This window comes from Sander lucioperca, chromosome 1 (genome assembly GCF_008315115.2).
Source record: "Sander lucioperca isolate FBNREF2018 chromosome 1, SLUC_FBN_1.2, whole genome shotgun sequence".
Taxonomy (NCBI): Eukaryota; Metazoa; Chordata; class Actinopteri; order Perciformes; family Percidae; genus Sander; species Sander lucioperca.
Genome location: NC_050173.1, coordinates 42,553,731 through 42,573,023, shown reverse-complemented (window position 1 = coordinate 42,573,023; position 19,293 = coordinate 42,553,731). Strand labels below are relative to the sequence as shown.

Genomic DNA, 19,293 nt, shown 5'->3' with positions numbered 1-19,293 from the left:
TCAATAGGAAATAAATACTTGCATGCAAGTGTGTTTCCCCTCACCATTTCTCTTTATAGAAACAATATACACAACATTAGTGAACACCAAGTCCAAGGAAACGTCTTCCATGATGAACTGTGGAAAAAAACCCAATGACCAATAACAAACAGGCTTTACACAATCTAATGACACAAAACAACATCTAATAATATTAACAACATCAGCAACAGCATAACAGGCGTAATCGTCTTCATAACTATAATACTGTAAAGCACTCGAACAGTGTATTTACTCAAGTACTTAAGTGCAATTTTGAGGTAATTGTAGTTAACTAGAGTATTTCCGTTTGCTGCCCCTTTTTGCTGCTTCTAATCTATAACATTTCTGGAGACCCTTTCCCTTTTTTTGCTTCCTATTTTTTTTGTTCCGTTTGTAATTTGGTGTGTAGGCCCCTGGTCCCCCAAAGGAAAGCTAAACCAACCGGTAGGTTGCTAATATATCGGGGAAGCAACTGTGACAAATTCCTTTTGTCTCCGCTTTGCTGGTACTTTATTACCCAGACGAGCAGCATAGCCTGGAGATAACGATTCATCACGCACAGCCGGCAACCATAGACAACGCCTTTGGGCAAAGTCAGCGAGGGGCTTTCATATTGAGAGAGAGGGAGAGGGTGTGTTTGTGTGTGTGTGTGTGTGTGTGTGTGAGGGGGTATACCTTAATTGGCAATGGGGTTTTATTGCATTAGTAGAATTGCTGATTACAATCCTGCACAGCATCATGTCACGTTTGCATTTAAAAGCTATAGGTAGACCTCGTATTGGCCTATTTCATAACTAGTTTTAGTGGCAGCCCATAATAAGTCAGGGATTTTTATTTAAAAAAAATAGCAATAAAGTAAATGCCTTATGTTTTGCAGCTTTAGCTTATTAGATAAAATTGTAATGATCCTTATGTGAAAACTGAGTCATTGCAGCAGCAGATAGAGAGATGTATAATAATAGAGCAGAAGTATCCAAATGAAGATACTTCAACAAGCATTTAGAGAAAACAGGGAGCATGAGCAGTTCATACAAAAAAATCTCATCATATTCAGAAACAGTGTTTCTCTTTGCGCCATGACATGTCAGATCTAAGAAATGGAGAAAGATGTGGATGGTTGGGTTTAAAAGATGTTTAAATACATTTAGGCTAAACATGATTTTGCTGAATGTTCTTTTTGAGCTCTATCTGGTGATCAAAAGAAGACATTTACCAAAAATGTAACAGAAAGACTTTTTTAATGGTTGAATAAGAGTGGTTCATTTGTTGCTGTAATGAAAACACAGAATCATTTAGTAAGTATTTTGTTCTGCTCAGGCGTGTGTAGAAATCCAATTGTAAACTGAAAACAGATCCTATGATGAGACATTTAAGAGAGTTAAAGGTGACATATCAGTCTGAAGAGTCCCAAACTGCACATTAGAAATCAGATAACTTTTTTAAAATCATTTTAATTCCCTCATGCTTCATTATAACAGCAGCTCGTGGGAACTAATCACAGTGAATGGCCTGAGTCGTTGAGAATAATGAAACACGACACTTGGTGTCTCGTTGGGTAAGCTCTGGTTGTCAGGCTCAATAAAGAGAACTGTGATATTGCTCCTGATGATTCGAGGTTTATAGTTTTACCATTGTGTTCAACATGCAGGCAAAGAGCCTCACGCGGGGCACTGCCATATAAACAGGATGGGATGACTTAATGGAAAGGTTTTAGCAATAGGGGTTTAGCATGTCCTGCTTCTCAACATGGATATAACAGGATTATTTTCAGTTTCTACCAAAAAATCACATGGCTTTTTAGAAAATATGATAAAAATCAAATACTGTCTAAACAAAGGTTTCAAATCCTCAGTATAAATCGAAGACCAATAAAAGACAAAAAAAAAATAAAAAAATAAAAATATATATATATATATGTCTTTTATTGGTCTTCAATCAAGTTTCTTAATTTGGTCAAATCTAATAAATAACCCACATCAAAGCAACAAATGAATTTAAAAAAATAATAATAACAAAAACTAGTTTGTCTTTGGCTTGATAAATGTGAGGTCTTTCACATTAAGGTTGAGTTGGCACAAGGAAGATATATTATGCTACTTTTACTGCTGTCACAGTTACAAATTAGTATCATAAACCTGCACAATATCAGGGAAGAGTGTACCTACTGAAGATAATTACACTGTTCTCACAGACCAAATGTCTTGAGTGTAGGCTACTTGCTAAAATTTATAAACTTAACAAAAATCATCACCAATCTTCCATTAATAAAGGCAGCCAGCAAATGGCCTAACATGTGAACACTTGTGGCTCTTCTCTGAAATGGAAATGTTTTGGGAACCCCCTGCATACAAATAATAAAACAAGCCAGACTAATCCTAAAAAGTGTAAAACATCAACAGCATGCTAGTATTCAAATCCAGCTGCAGTAGGCCTGAATATATAGGCCTAACTACAAGGAAAATTGGATTATACGTCATATTATAACAGTAACATGCACATGGCATCCAAACTGCACAGTAAAACAAGAGAAAAGTGTAAAATGAAGGCAATACATGGTTTAAAGAACTAAACATAATTAGAAAAACGTCAAATTAATTCAAAAATACAGTGTAACGGAATATAGGTGCCAGCTGAACTTCAATAGAATGTATTGATATGACAGACGTGGTTTGGGGACCTCTGTGTTGGTGTCGCTGTATAATTTAGTTTGTGGCACTAAAGGTGGCGCCCAATCAGACATCACAGCCGTGCTGCTGACATCACCAGTAGGGAGAGAGATGTGTCTGAAAGATGCTCTCAAACATTATTTTCCGCCTTCCGGCCCATAGATCTCCCCGGTTTTGCATAAACGGCCAATTACCTTGTCAGTAAGCTGATCAGCGGCTCAGTGCATCCTCCCGTCCCAATTCATTTTATTGTAACGCGCAAATATAAACAGGCCTAATAGCAGCTACACTCGCACTGTTCTCGTCCCGGCAACGTTATTGATATGGCCTTGAATTCACACAATTGATTTTTATGCTTCCCTCTAGCCACCTTGTGCAGTTGAGAGATATCTTTATTCGCACGGAAAGTGAAATAAGTGCGTAATAAAACGGTGATATATTAAATTCGTTTTTCCCCGTGTCGCGCTTTTATTGTGAGCAATTTTTCATTTTTATTGAATTGAGACCCTGGCGATCCGCGTCGTCGCTTCGGGCGGAGAAAGGTTAAATAATTTGTGCAAATCAGCAACACATTTGGCTTCATGATGTGACTTCAGCTGCTATCTAATCTATCTATCTATCTATCTATCTATCTATCTATCTATCTATCTATCTATCTATCTATCTATCTATCTATCTATCTATCTATCTATCTATCTTCTCTTTTGGGTCTGCATGTTGTTTCCTATATGCTATAGGCGATATAATATCGCTTACGGTTGGTTTACATTTCATTACTTTGTGATAATGTACGTTGGAATGGGCCTATCAGTGCCTTTAAATCAGGCCTGTAGTCTGCACCCTTCCCGTCAATATCAGTGGATTTATGGCTTCATTGTGTGCAACAGATTATTGCTTCAGTGGCTTTCTCGCTTTCTCTCCCACACATAAATCTGGTCCACTATATTGTTGTATCTTGTAGGACACAGTGTACTGATGTAACCTGCCATTAACAATAAGGGGATACCATTCAGACCCATTCTGCAGCATGATCTGCAACTTGCCATTTCGTTTTATATTCGCTCCGTGTCCACTGATCCCAATATTGGTGGTTCCTAAACTGGTGTACCGGGAAACTCTAGGGGTCCTTGGGCGAGTTACATGAGTCCATGGGTGAATATATGTCCGGTTTAATTGCACAGACAGCGAACACAACAACACACCCGTGTTTCATTGCTTCCTTGTAAACAAAGGTGCTCACCTGCTGTCAGGTTCTGTACCAAAATATGCAGCAGCAGCAGCAGGGTTCTTCTCAGGTGGCAGAGTTCCCGAAAAAGGGCCTAAATGTTATGGCTATGATTCATTGCATCACTTTGGAATTACATATACGAAACAGAGTCAGTCTCAGAGAAAAGATGTAGGCTACACAAAAATATCAAAATGAACTAAGCATTTACAGTGACAGATTCATAAAGACACAATAAATATTCAACAATTAATAAATAGCCTAAAATAGCCTACAAATATATCTTTTCTGGCATGAGAAGAGAAGTAGTCTATTGTTGTTACTGTAAATGTTAAACTAAAAAATAATATATTGAACATTGGACCAAACTCCGTAAGATTGACCTTATTCAGAATTTTTGACGCGTAGACGGGAAAATGATTGGAAACCGCTTGACCAAATCTTCAGCACCACTAAAAGGCACACAGCCTCCCTTTTAATACCAGTAAAGCTGCAGAAAGCTGCGGCTTCTTTAAGACATCTGAGCCAAACAATTGCCCTACAGAGGAGGAGGGAGTAAGGGTGGGAGGGAGAGAGTAAGTGAGGGAGGGAGGCGAGGTTTGGCCGAATGGCAGCTTTTACGCAGAGGGTTGTCTCACCTGCTGAAACGCACTTCTCCATTCAACACAACAGAGCCATCTTTCGCTCTCACCTCCAATTAATGTCCACGCCTGCGAAGTCAGCGCTTCGTCTTCGCCTCTTTGGGTTTGGTTTGTTTTGTCAATGGCTTTATTTTGATGCGAGGATCTTGGGTATCCTATCATGCCCTCTGTGTATGGATCGTCTCTGCCAGAGTAGGCGAACAAAGCGCATCAAGCCTCTCCAGAGAACTGACTACCCCCCAAAAATCACGGATTTTTGTCTGTAAGTACTCAGGATAACCATCTTCAGCTGTTTTGTTGTTGTTCTTGTTGTTGTTGTTGTTGTTAGGCTGCAGTGTGTCTAGTTCACTGGGAAAGAACACGCTGTTAAAGATGGATACGCTTTTTCTGAGCCCGATGGATAGGCATTTAATTTAGGGAACACCCGATCCCAATGCTGGACAGAAATAATGGCAATATTTTGGAAAGCGCTGGACACGTTACTGCTTTCCTGGGAGTAGAACAGGCCTGTGTTGATGCTTGAGAAACCAAAAACAGCCCAACACTGCATCGCACATACAAACGTTTCATTTCCCAAGGCGTGAATTATCATATGCCAAAAATACATCTGAGCACTGATAAAAAAAAATTAAAAAAAAAATACTGACAAAATACATCACCGGCAAAATAAACTATGGAGCACACCGGGATCGAGGAGGTGAACCAGACGCACCAGCAGCAGCATGAGCCCATCAGTTTCGGGATCGACCAGATCCTCAACAGCTCGGACCAGTCCAGCGGCTGCATGCTGCCCAACCGGACCGGCGACCCGGATTACGCGCTGGCCCCCAACGTCTACAGCAACGGGTACAACAGCGTCTACAACCCGGCCTGCTCCATGGCGGCGGGTCTGGCCGGCTCCTACAACGTCAACATGAACATGAACGTCAGTATGAACATGAACATGAACGTTAACGTGAACTCGGGCGGCGCCGGAGGGGTGATCAGGGTGCCGGCCCACAGACCCATGCCGCCTCCTCCGCCGCCCGCCGCTGCTGCACCTCATCCGCCCCCTTCTGCGCACCCGCCATGCATCGGACCCGGCATCGCCTCGGTACCCGGGATGGGGATGGGGAATGCGGCAAACTTCACCTTCCCGTGGATGGAGAGCAGTAGGAGGTTTGCAAAGGACAAATTGACAGGTAAATAGAGTTTCCTCGTAATCCCGCAACACCTGTAGTCTGATTTGTGTTTCCCATTATAAAACAGGTATAGGCCAAAAGATATGATTTACAGAGTAGCTTTATGCACCTCCACCTGCTTTCCACACCGTCATAAATGAGCCCAAAGACCCCAGTGTAGTTGTATTTATTGTATATTTTCCTCACGGCATTACAGGTGTGAGTTGTGAATCTTCTGACATTTTTGTTAAAAACTGGCCCTGGACTATGAAGTGTGCCGGATAAACTGGGGCTAATAGCTCGGCAGAGGGGAGCTGATTTCATCGTTAGGTTGTAATCTATAACGAATCGTATATGCACACACAGACTCAGTTTTATTATGCTGGAAGGGCAGCCTGATAAACGAGAGGAGAAATTGACATGGACATGCTGATGAATCAGTATTGGACCATCACTCTCCATTTACAGCGGATGACGGATAACGACGTTCCCCGTCTTCACATGGGGATGAATGATTTTTTTTTTTTTCTCGCATGCGAGCCAATTGAGAAAGCAGGAAGATGAGTCATAATAGTAATAACATATGGCAGGTTAAAATCTAACAGTGGATAATAACAGTTTGCACATTTATTATTATTATTATCAGGCTAGTATTAGTTTTATACATTCACAATGTTTGCCTCTTTATACTATAGGCCTACAGATACATATTAGGCAAATTAAATGCAATGCCTCAATAATGTGTAGCTCTTAAAAAATCAGCACATTCACATTATAGTCTTAAACACCTCACACTCATTTGGTTCTAAAAGTTGATTTCCCTTTGCCCTGCTGCAATTAATAAATGCCATGACGCAGCAATATTACAGCTTTGTAGACTGTAGATACATTTTGAGTTTATTTTTTTAACTAAATATATTTTATTTTATATATGCTAAAGAAAAAAACACGACAAATAGCCCAAATAATTTCTTCCTTACAATAAACATAAATTAAGAAACTAAGATAATTTTCTTTTTCTTTTTACAAGCTTTTTCTTTTTAGTTGTTGTCAGTGCAAATCGTCTGCGTTATAATTAGAAAATGTTTGATGGCCACAATAAATTACACTTATGGTGAATGGTGCACACATAAACAATCAAACATATTTAACATGAATAGGTATTAGTTTATTATTTGCTTCCACATGACATGATAACGTTTTGTTTTAGCTTCAAATAGTCATACTTGCAACATCTCATGCACTCTTAGCCTATTATTATTATGCTTTTGTATTTTATATGTAAAAACTAATAATCCCGTTTTCTATTTAAGTCAAAGAGAGGCTTCCATTAGGCTACCTATTGTTTATTTTGGCAAGGACAATGCACACTGATCAACAGAACTAATAATGTAGCAGTGTTAGCCAAACTGCTAATTATCTGCTTCCCTCGGCCACATGTTAAATTAGCCATTCTTTTTGTCTTTGTAAAAGTAAATTATATTTAAAAAAAAAGAGATATATAACAATAACATGCCAGATACAATTTAAAAGAACAATTCCCTTTTTTAAGGGAAGGATTACGTTTTCTGGTAATCAGACTTTATATTATTATCTCTTTATTAATTTAGTTTCTAGTTATTCGTCTGTTTCTCATGACCTCATCCTCATGAAGATGAAAATGAAGAACATCATGGATTTGCGCACCCCCCACCTCTCCACCCATTAAATATTCACTATTCCGTTCTTTCTACCTGATTAATTATTAAATACTGGGGGACGATATGTCAACTGCAAAAAGATACAGTGTAAATAAGCTTATCAACTCTACTCATAGTCACCGAGGGCCTCTCGTTTAATTTCTCTCAGCTTTGTGTCGCTGTAATTATTTCGCAGCTTATATCTTTCCACTGTATTGATCAACCAAAGATCAGCAGCAGCTACACACACACACACACACACACACACACACACACACACACACACACACACACACACACACACGGCGAGAGGGAGAGAGAGCGAGAGAGATCCAGATTTAGCCTGCTCTGTTTCCTATAAATGCCGTAAATCAAACGGACTATCATCTGTCCTGTGGGCACAGATCATTTCAAATCTGGATTTCTCTCTCTCTCTCTCTCTCTCTCTCTCTCTCTCTCTCTCTCTCTCTCTCCCTCTCTCTCTCTGTTTCTTGTTTCTTTCTCTCTGGCATTTCAAGTTGAAACCGGAGGAGAAAAACGGCCCGGTGCAGCTTTAAACAGCTAACAATTTTTGCCAAATGCTTCCAGCTCTGGCAGCCATGCGAGATTTGTGCATGGGATGTAAACGAAACCTGTTAAATTGCACAATGGACGTCTCTCGTTTTTTCACCGCGCGTCCTTGTGGCCTAAATTCACATTATAAATCACGAGAAATTGTATCAGACTGACGCAAAGGATTAAGCTTCGGGGCGTTAGAGGAATCATTTCATCCGACTCCAAAAATAAGAGTTGTTCATTCACCAGTGGGCTTATGTTGATAACCAACTCCTCTCTATATTTACTCAAGGGCTTCTGGGCAAATTATTATATTTTCATTAGGCATATTTTTCTTATTATTCTATCCCAAATCGCAAATTTGACATTCTCATTATAGTAAATATTATTATTATTATTATTATTATTATTATTATGCCATTGGGCCATTCTGGTAAAAAAAAAAAAAAATTACTTAATTTAACATTTGTTTTTATTTAAGCTTATTTAAAACCTGTTCAACGCTCGGCAACGATTTTGATGACATAAAAATAACATAAAACAAACCAAAAAAAAAAAAATGTAAAACAAGAAACGCAACAAAAAACTAGTAGCATATCTGTTAAAAGTAATAAAAATAATAATAAAAAAAAAATTGTAAAAAGAAAATAGGCTATAATTAGCTAATTTAATCAGTAACAGTTGTAATCAACTGGTTCACATGTTCTCAAAGTTTTATACAGCACAATATATCCTGTCCAATTATAAAGTCATAATGTGGACAGTGTAAATTCATACGAGCAAATATACAATGGTCAAACACTAATCCGATAATCAAATCAAATAGCCCGCACTGTTCTAATTATTATAATGATAATAGGAGGAAAAAGAATAGAAAGTAATGCGCACCGTTTGAGCGTCTTGCCAATAAACAGAGCCATAATACAGCATCTGTGGCTCTATAGGCCACGTAGCACCGATAAAAAACATAATTAAACACTTTTTTCTCTCTGCAATAAATCTCTTTCTGGGTGTTAATGGCAGCAGAGCAGAAAAATATGACTTTATCTCCGCTCCTGTCCTCGGTGTTTCCACGTTGTCCTGGTTTTCGGTGTGACAGAAGACAGTGTCCCTGCCTCTTGTCCCGTATAGTGTAATAAATAGCAATGTATGTTCATGTTATATTTCAATATCCCCTTTAGAATCCTTCACGGATATATTTATTAGATTGCTACAGAGGTAATATCCGCAGTGGGGAAGGGAGGCGCTGTCACCGAGAAGTGTTATTAAGTATAGGTGGTTTTATTAAGGGAAACATATCCTCCATGGTAGCATTTCATTTTTGATATGCTTATGCTAAATTGTATTACCCACCAGCAGATTTAGTATTCTCACCCATTTCCTTTTTTTTTCATTTGAAGAAGAAAGAAAAAGTCAAATCGTTCTGCAATTTGTTTGTTTTTCTTTCTTTTATTTACTTATGGGAACAATATTTTCTCTCTTTCTGATAATAATAAATGGTCGGATGTGGTTCAGTGGCAAAGTAGGCCTACTTCCTCTCTGAATCAAGGCTTTTCCACCTTGACACAAACGCTGCAGTAACAGTTGGACTGTGTCCAGGCTGCTCAAGACAATGCTACTGGCTGATTGTTCTTCTCATAGTCAAAATGCCCAACTAACTTTGGATTTTAAAGGATTCAGAAAAGGGTAAATGTAACATTTTTTTTTTTTGCTTGTTTGTTTTTTTTTACCACAATCACGTTTTGTCTCGTGGGATTTTGAATCTCTACAGCAATATTGTGTCATAGAAAACGACAGCCGTGCTCCATGAGCTACAGTTAGCTGCCTTTAATATTTAGGCCTACATGGAGACTTTGTTTTGGTCTCATTGCATTTTGAGAGATTTTTCATATTGCCTTGTACCTTTTATTTTTATTTTTATTATTTTTTATGTTATTATAGCCCATAATAATAATAATAATAATAATAATAATAATAATAATAATAACAACCTATGTATATTACATTGGCTATAATAATAATATGTAGCCTACTTTATATATAATATAAAGACACAGTGAACACATTTGAATGCAATAAGAATTCAGGAATATTATGGGATATGTTAATTCATGTAATTTCACTGGTACTGAGGCAGTTAGGCAGGGACAGTCTTTTAATTTGATGTTGGTTTATTAAAACCAGCCACAAGCTCAAACTTTACATCATTTCTTGTATATATAAATAGTTTACAGTCCTAACAATAGATACATCTGAAGGCATATCTGATTCCTGATTGGTCTACCGTCAGACTAAAAACATCAAACTTGACTGATGCAGTACCCATAGCATCACCGTATCGTATATTTCTCAGCATTTTGCCCGCTGTGAGGCAAAGCTTTTCTGCAGTTGGCAGGTTTGAAGGCTCCTGCTGCATGTTAAGTTCCACTTGGGTTGCCTCTGAACGTGCTTGTATGCGCCTGGGCCATTAGTTAGCTCACAGATGGCCTGAAATAGCCATCTAATGCAGTATATTATTTAGCCAGACCTGCCGCTGGGAGCAACAACAGGCCTGTTCGCTCTCAGCATGTGACCCGTAAGGCTGCACATAGTTTTGGGCAACAAGACGCCAAGAAAAAGGCCCAATTGCAATGTTTAAATGTACATATTTGAAACACCATGGAAAGGTCACCATAGGACTAAGACTGGGAATCATATGAGATTTAAAAATATACCATGAAGTGCAATAAGGTCGACTATAAACTCACTATTAAGGGCCACAGAGGTGCTACAGTCTGCTGTGAGGACCGTATAGAAATATCAGATACATCATGGGAAACTATAAAGTCATGATTAAATACCACAGATGCCTGTCCAAGTCCCGAAATGAATATTAGAGGGATAGCATTACCATTGTTACTATTATTGAGTACCAGAGCGACACATAATGTGAAACCTGATAATAATATTATAGGCATATTACCATAGGAGATTAAAAATTATAATGAGAGGAAGAAAAAGAAGACATGCATGGACGCTATAAATCCAGTAACAAACACAATACAAAGTAGTGAGATTTCATTTCAGGCACCACATTTGCATTGCTAATGTACACTCAGGTAATGTTAACTTCATGTGACCTACTGTAACAGCACATTGCAGCCATTTATCTTTATTTACAAATCATTTGCTTGCGTACGCCTCAATTTGCCACTCGTGTTCAGCACCATCAGGGGACGTCGGCAGCTCCCTGGAAACGACTGCCGAGCGCATAATAGCTTCATGTTCCATTTTCCGTTCAAATTGTCATCGTCTGTGTGGCAAATGATTTTTTCAGGTCGCTGAAACTCTGCGAGCAGCAGCACGTGGCCCTCGGGGGGGACACCTATGCACATGTTTTCATATTCATTTTGGCTTCTGGTGAGCTTTTCTGACAAAACAAAAACAAATGAACACCCTGTAAGACAGGAGGCAAAACAGCTTGCTGGGGAGGAATGACACAGAGATACAGAGAGAGAGAGAGAGAGAGAGAGAGAGAGAGAGAGACAGAAACTGTTTGTTTTTTTAATTCTGTCGATGATTTCCATTCTGCCTCAAAATGAGAATGTGGCTAGGGAGTGGATCTATGGCCAAAAACGATCTCATTACATTTGTCGATCTTCTGTTTACCCATGGCTGACAAAATAGACAGGATTCATAGATATTTTATGATGCAGGAGATAAGTTGTTATTAATACCCAGATACAGTGATATGTGAAATTGAACCACCAGGCAGTGAAGCACAGATAGAAGAAAAACACAATGGCTCATACAGTGGCAGGGTGCAATTCGTATTTTTAAAGAGACACAATGACAAAGCAGTTGGGAAGACACAAAACAGTCAGGTTAATACACACATATATATATATATATATATATATATATATATATATATATATATATATATATATATAATTTGTTTAAAAGAATAATCAATAATAATTACATCTAATTCAACATCAATTTCTTAAGAATACAGGCATTATATTCTGCAAAAAAGATGACTATATGTATGAATTTGTATACTTTTGCATGACCAATCCTGTAATATTGTTGTTAGGAGTCTTAATGACAAATGCTTAATGTTTAGTATGGATGTTTTGTGCAAAACATGAATATATTTGAATCTTATTGGTCTGATGGCAAACATTCTTAAAACAATATACAAAAATGTTACTGTCCAAAATTGTTCTGTGCTAGATTGAAGGACTGTGAATAATAGTTAGCTTGCTAGTTGTTTTAAGTAGGTTGTTATTATTATGATAGCGGTTATTAAATCATAATTTAACCTTCATTGACATCACATTGCCAATTGATTCTGATTGGCTGACCAGTGTGTAACCCTGCTAGCTGTAACATATTTTTCTAAAATGATATATAAGATATGTAATTTTGGAGCATGAACCTATCTAAATGCTAACATTAAGAGACTAGCAGTAAATGACATTAAAGTAGACTCTGTTCATCATTCAGACTTCCTTCATGTGATTAGCTGCTGCATTGGCGCCCGCACAGCGGCTGCTGCTGCTGTGCTCCAGATGTGGGACCTCACTGTGTCACCCTTTCCTTTAGGGGAGCAGGCAGAGGAGAGCCGAGCTGGAGAGGCCACAGGGGGGCCAGGGCCTGCCGGGTCCCTCTGTCCTCTCCCCAAGGGAGACATCGGCAGGGTCCCTGTCTGGAGCACTATGGAGACATTAGCCAAATGCTATTACCCCGAGCTCGCTCACCTGCGAGACGGCAATGGCCTTCTAGCAGACTATCCTTTTCCAAAGGGGGCTTGCCAAGGTGAGTCACCCCCTCCCCCCAACCAACCACCTTCCCTACCTCACCCATCTGTGTCACAGCTGATTTTTAAGTGCATCCCTCGAGTGCGATTTACATATTGAACTTTTTTTGTCTTTGTCTTAGTTCAAATCTTGATTTGTACTACTGGTCTTTTTGCTATTATTTAACTGTTGGAGACCCATTTTTGTTTTAAGCAATATATTTTCATGAATTGTTTTTGGAACTGATGCAGCCTGAGCTTTCTAAATGCCTTTTTGTGACTTCTCCTTGGACTTCCTTTCTGTACAAACCAGTGTGCTGTTTAGTTTTCAAAATCTGGCAGGGGAATATTAGCTGTAATTGCATTTATCTTCTTGATCTTCTTGACAGCTTCTGGGCCTTCTCTTAGACTCCCCAAACAACACTGGCTTTTCCAGAGTTAAGACAAAATGGACAATAATTTTATCTAACCAAGGACTGGAAAAACCAAATTGTGTTTCATGAACATAGACAAACAAAACCTCAAGGGAAATAAGTTTATATTTCAGAAGCACAGATCAAGTTTAGAAATGGAAATAACGGATATTAATCTTGAACCCTTATAGCCCAAACACCTCAAAACAACAAAAATAACCTCATCATTGCTAATGCTAACATGGACATTTTTAAAGCTGACTTGCATGATGTTCAAAGCAATCCACCAATTGCTTAAAATTCATTTTTGGGCCTTTTTCAGCTTCCCTCTCACCCTTCTCCGTGACCCGTCGTATCGGCCACCCTTACCAGAACCGGACGCCGCCCAAGAGGAAAAAGCCTCGCACCTCCTTCAGCCGAGTGCAGATCTGCGAACTGGAGAAACGTTTCCATCGGCAGAAGTACCTGGCGTCGGCTGAGCGCGCCACCTTGGCCAAGGCCCTGAAGATGACAGATGCACAAGTCAAGACCTGGTTTCAGAACAGACGGACAAAATGGCGGTAAGATTTCAGCGGGGTGCTCCTTCACTTAGAGTATTATCTAATGCAATTCAATCTCCTTTACTGGTGTGAAAGTAGAGAATAGGGAAACTAAAGCATCATAATTCTCTCGTCTATGTGCCATATTTTGCTCATATCTTCCGCCCCTCGTGATCTACATAAGCAAAACAAAGAGGCCGTGTTGGATTTTTCAGAAGCCGTTTGTCTTTATGAGGGCAGGATGTTCACTCAGAAGAGCCACTCCTTCATCTAATCTTTCTTGTGCCATAAATAAACAGCACTGAATGTGTCTGTGTTTTACTCTTGGGTCCAAAATGCTTACCAGTGTTTTACTTTAAACACGAGTAAAATGTCCCGCAGCTGAAGCATTCGAGGCGTCGTACAACACAACACCTATTTTGCTTAGCTTAGCTGCCAGTCGAGGCCAGTTCACTTGACCAAGCACAATTACTCGTGAGCCTCCTGAAAGGCCTTTTAGAAACCTGCTGTCCAAAGCAATACTGAAACACTCACAGGAGGAATTGACTGCCAAGTCCATAGACAGAAAACACACACACACACACACACACACACACACACACACACACACACACACACACACACACACACACACACACACACTCATTCACTTCACTTCATTTCTAACTGTTGTTTATAGCCATTTGGAAGTAAATGAGTAGGAAATCACATTATGAAGCCCTGCCCATAGTTAAAGGGACAGGACACATATTTCATAAGCATATTACAAACAGCTAAATGACCTTTTAGGGTTTGGTTTAAACGATCATAAAAGCTTTTTAGAATGAGTTTTGAATTTAATACACATAGAATACACTTAAAACACTGTTTTTTGGGGGGCTTGTTAATATGTATGACTTAGTTTATTGGCTTATTTGTTCTAAACAAATATATAATATTGAAATTTGGATTGACGATCCCTTTTAAAATGTTCCATTTATTGGAAAGAATTCCAACAATCACATCCTGTAGCAGTAAAAGACCAAGCCATCTTTTTCACTAAAAGATGTAATAAATAGGAATTTTGCTTGAAATAAAAACCACCGAACTAAATCCAAGACTAAATGGCATGTCAAACGGAACAAGGGAATAGGCTTAACTCGTTTTTCTGATTTCCTAGTTTTGCTGAGATTTATGCTATTTCCCTGTAGTGTGCACCTGGATGAGCATGAGGGATGTCTTTGCGTGACGACTACGCTAGTAACAAGAGGATGATCAAATCAACAGCCAGGGAATCAGATTATGATAATGCTGTTAACAATAATGTGTGGCTAATGGATGGAGGTTGGTGTGCATGAAAGAGTGTTTTAGAGGTGCGTTTCCGCTTGCGATTTCTACCTGCCATTTGTATTTTGTAGTTTATGCTGACGGCAAATTTGTTTGTCATGGTTTGTATTATTAATAACACCACCATAATTTCAAAATAGCCTTGTAATATTGTGGCTTAATCTGTGTTGCTGATAAGGACCGTTCAGAGTTCTTGGCTGACATTACCACACACACACACACACATACACACACACACACACACACACACACACACACACACACACACACAGGAGTAAATGTCCTAATTACAGTACAAACATCTGTCAGGAAAATCAATTTCAATGTAAAGGAAACTAACTCAGGAGAAGCAACAAATTATGAAGAAAAGCTGCATTTTATCTACTCTCAATCAATAAATTTGGATTCACAAATTCTTAATGAACTCCTTTCCTGCATTTATTTTCTCAGCTCACTTTGTTTAATTCTATATTATTGCAGACTCAAAGTATGCCGATCTCTAAAAGTTCTCTAGATCTCTAAAAACACACGGTTTCTGTGTGTGGTTCAGGAAAACGCCCATCTGCTACTTTTCAAAACCAGCATTATGTTACGGTAACATTTGTTGGTATCAGCAACGATCAACACAATGAACAGGATGTATGTTACTGTTACCATAACATATGCTGTTCTGAAAAAGAAAACAGATGTTACATTTCACCTGGAGGCAGAAAGTGTCCTGTACCTCCTCCTCCTCCGTTAGTCACGTCCCCTCACCAACACCTGTCACTCATCCTGATCAGCTGACATTTAGCCCGAAGCTCAAATAACTGGCATATGTGTTGAATAAACATACAGTAAAAGCAGTCAGTTTACAAATGAACAGGTTTCATTTGGAAATTTTGTGAGACACGTATAACTGTGACCTTCCGTTTTTTTTGACTGCACACATTGATAGCCTTGACAATGCCAAAAAAAAAAATCTACACCCTAAATAATATTATTTATTAAAAAATGTAAGTATTTTTTAGGCTTGAAGAGGTAAAATGATCCGGTAATCTACAAGAAAAAAGGGAAAAAATATATGAAACATTTATTATCTCACAATTCATACCTGGAAGCTGCCCAGTACAACCACAGTCTGATCTGCTGGCCACTGAGCAGCTCCACTGGAGCGGTTGGGGTTAAGGGCCTTGCTCAAGGGCACCTCAGTGGTGGTGATGAGGGAGGGACAAGCGCTGCTCTTTCACTTTCCCCACCCAGATTTTATCCTGCCGGTCTGGGGATTGAACCTCCCGGTCCCAAGCTCGCTTCTCTAACCTTTAGGTCACCACACTTGCGGGAACCACTGCTTAAATATAAACCATCCTGTCTATTTAATATATAAAAAGAAAGTTATATTACTTCTTTATGAGGATGTAAGACAAACATAGCAATACTGTTGTGTACATAAAAATGAACATATGTCTTATATCTTCCTCTGTTCCCCTTTGGTCTCCCCCATCCACCCAGGAGACAGACTGCTGAGGAGAGAGAGGCTGAGAGGCAGCAGGCCAACCGACTGATGCTGCAGCTTCAGCAGGAAGCTTTCCAGAAGACGTTGAGCCAGCCTCTGCAGCCGGACCCGCTCTGCCTGCACAACTCCTCCCTGTACGCCCTGCAGAACCTGCAGCCCTGGGCAGACGACAATAAGGTGACCTCCGTCACCTCCGTGGCATCTGTAGTGTGAGTGTGAGTGTGTGTGTGTGTGTGTGTGTGTGTGTGTGTGTGTGTGTGTGTGTGTGTGTGTGTGTGTGTGTGTGTGTACGTGCGTGCGTGTGTGTGTGTGTGTGCATGTGTGTATGCGAGAGAGTGTGTGTAAAAGAGAGGGAGGGAGAGACAGACAGAGGGAGGGACGAAGGTGATGATCTTTATCAAAGTGTCATCAGTGTGAATGGACAAAAGAGAAGAATCTCTTCAGTCTGTTTCTGACATGTCTGACGTTCAAAAACGCAGCACCATTATGGGATTGTCATAGTTACGGGAGAATGATGCTTGCTTTGGAAATAAAAAAAAAAAAAAAGAAAATTACATGGACATTGTGCTTCCTCACTCATTGATCGTTACCAGCAACATGGGGGAGTGTGTGTAGAGAGACACAGCTATCTGTTACTGCCAAGACCTACAAAACACTGTGCAGACTTCACAGCACAGGAGCCGCACCGCTGTTTGTCAAAGTTAAGCAACTGTTATCATAAATATCTAAAGTATGTTGAGTCATTTTCCTGCCTTAAACCAAGTTTCCGCTTTCCCTTTAGCTGACGGTCTAAAAGAGAGGAGAGCACTTTATCCGTAAGTGCCAGGAAACAAATGGACACCTCTGTACATGCCCAACTATCAAGACTGTCCCCTCTTTTGCCTCTGGATCCCTCACGAGGCAGCAGAGACACTCTGTCAAAAATGGCAAAAAAAGACCTCCTGTTTTTCGCTTTTGACTTTGTACAATGTAGTAAATGCATGTTTCAACCCTTTTCTGTGTGCACTCGGAGGTACCATTGAAGTCAGCTGCCAGTGAGGTGGATTGGTGGAACTCCTGATGACGAATTCCTCATTATTATGTTCAATTTAAAGGTGTTTTATATTAAATGATATTGTGACTTTTTGAAAAGATGACAAACACTCTCTGTTCTCCTTCCCTCTCTTTGTCTCTGGTTGGGTTCTTTCACTCACTGCCTGTTTGTTGTTTGTCACCATTATGAAAACCCTGCAATAATACTTTATGATTTTAGCGAGCTAGTTAGCCTCATGGGATTTAGCTATGATTACACATTAAAGTTTCAAACCACCCAAAGGTAAGATACCGCTACATTGTATCAGAAGGACAGCGCAATACCTTTTTTTATCCATAAAAACTGATGACTACAGCTCCCAGGTGTGAATGTGAAGGAGGGCGCTGCCCAAAAACAGCAAGCGTGCTCAGCAAAACCCTCCCTGGATAAATAATGGTTTGAAAACTGATGCCAGCTCAGATTAGAATGAGAGTACAGGAGAAAATACACGTGCTGCTGCCAAGGGAACATTTGAATTAGTGGTTTTTTATTTATGTTTTTGTTTTATTCCAGTGATTTTCCACAAAAGATGGTGTGTTTCAAGTTTGTGTCCCTTGTCAAGGTTGTCCCTCACCTTTCTACTTTTCCTGTTGGAGTTTGCACACAGTCAGCACAGGGCTCAAGCTATCAAGGTTCTGAATTCCTTCCTGAAAAAAAGCCCTTTGCTGCCTTCATTCTTTCATAGTGTGAAAAACAACTTTTGCATGAGTCAGATGATCAGACATGGTAAACGAGAAGCTCCCGCGTTCTTTTTATGAGTGGTGCATTACGCTGTGCTTCCAGCTAATCAGTTGACACCTACAGGAGGATGGAAATCTCTGCCGTCAAACAATCCCTCAAATACCTGTACCTGACTAACTTTATCATCATATCTATGTTGTTTTGTATTCCGGTTGATGCTCTATAGTTGGCATAGGAGTTTCTTCAAACCAAGTTTTTTTTTTTACAGCAAATATGAGTAGATGCTTTGGGACAATGTAAACTAAGTGAACTCAGCCTTATCTTTTCAAAACCCACATTTTTTTGGGGATGTTTGCTCCCCACACCATTTTTGGTATTGGCTTTCAATTGTTGTCTTGGTGAATCATGGCCACATAGACACCAGACAGCCGTAAACATTTGTTATCACCATATCCACCCTATCATGAAAATGCTTATCACTCAAGTCATAACAAAAATGACGCTCTGGAAGCACAGTAAACACATCATTCAGGTTTCTTGCTCATAAATGAGCCTCCACCACCATGAACGTTAAAGGACATGGCCCTTGCTATGCCCACTTTCTCGGCTCAACAGCAAATCACTAGATTCCATTGGACTGTGAGCTTAATGTGAGCCTCTTGTTAATCTTGGCAGTGCATCCTGCTGACAAATACCTATCACCTTTATGACATATTTAGCTTTGCAAACTCCAGGGTAAACATCTTGTACCTTTTGTTGAGATATCAACAGCATCTGGCTGCTCCAAGTTGTTGCTCAGAGCAGGTTGATGATCTGGTTCGAAACAGCTGTCTGCAACTGCAGCCACCCCCAACAACCCTCCGCTTTCTCTAAAACACAGCGCCTATGTTTAGTCAGTTTTCAGGGCGTCTTGCCTGGTTGGGATACTGTCAATAGCAGGCAGTTCTCCAGGTGACGCCTCCTCAACCCCCATTTCCTCTGCTCCCTTGTGCTTTCATCTCTCTGTCTTGGATGCCTTGAAGACGTGACTTGGCCCA

The 19,293-nt window shown here is 39.7% G+C and overlaps 1 protein-coding gene across 3 annotated transcripts; it reads left to right on the top strand.

The window, feature by feature from the left end:
- Positions 1-4,506: 4,506 nt before the first annotated feature.
- On the top strand, positions 4,507-17,639 carry tlx2 (T cell leukemia homeobox 2). Of its 3 annotated transcripts, XM_036004568.1 has the most exons (6): positions 4,510-5,734; positions 12,538-12,750; positions 13,466-13,703; positions 16,500-16,680; positions 17,097-17,203; positions 17,285-17,639. In XM_036004568.1, exons 1-6 carry the CDS (start codon positions 5,227-5,229, stop codon positions 17,286-17,288), a joined length of 1,251 nt encoding a protein of 416 aa, XP_035860461.1. In that variant the 5' UTR covers positions 4,510-5,226; the 3' UTR covers positions 17,289-17,639. The 3 variants fall into 3 exon arrangements, with proteins under 3 accessions (XP_035860465.1, XP_035860461.1, XP_031173093.1); XM_036004572.1 differs by lacking the exon at positions 12,538-12,750 and having other exon boundaries at positions 4,507-5,734; XM_031317233.2 differs by lacking the exon at positions 17,097-17,203 and having other exon boundaries at positions 4,512-5,734.
- Positions 17,640-19,293: the final 1,654 nt, after the last annotated feature.

Coding starts and splice junctions, on each gene's coding strand:
- tlx2 (XM_036004568.1), top strand. CDS start 5,227: ATGGAGCACACCGGGATCGAGGAGGTGAACCAGACGCACCAGCAGCAG. Junction 12,751..13,465: donor TCCAAAGGGGGCTTGCCAAG/GTGAGTCACCCC, acceptor GGCCTTTTTCAG/CTTCCCTCTCACCCTTCTCC. Junction 13,704..16,499: donor AACAGACGGACAAAATGGCG/GTAAGATTTCAG, acceptor CCATCCACCCAG/GAGACAGACTGCTGAGGAGA.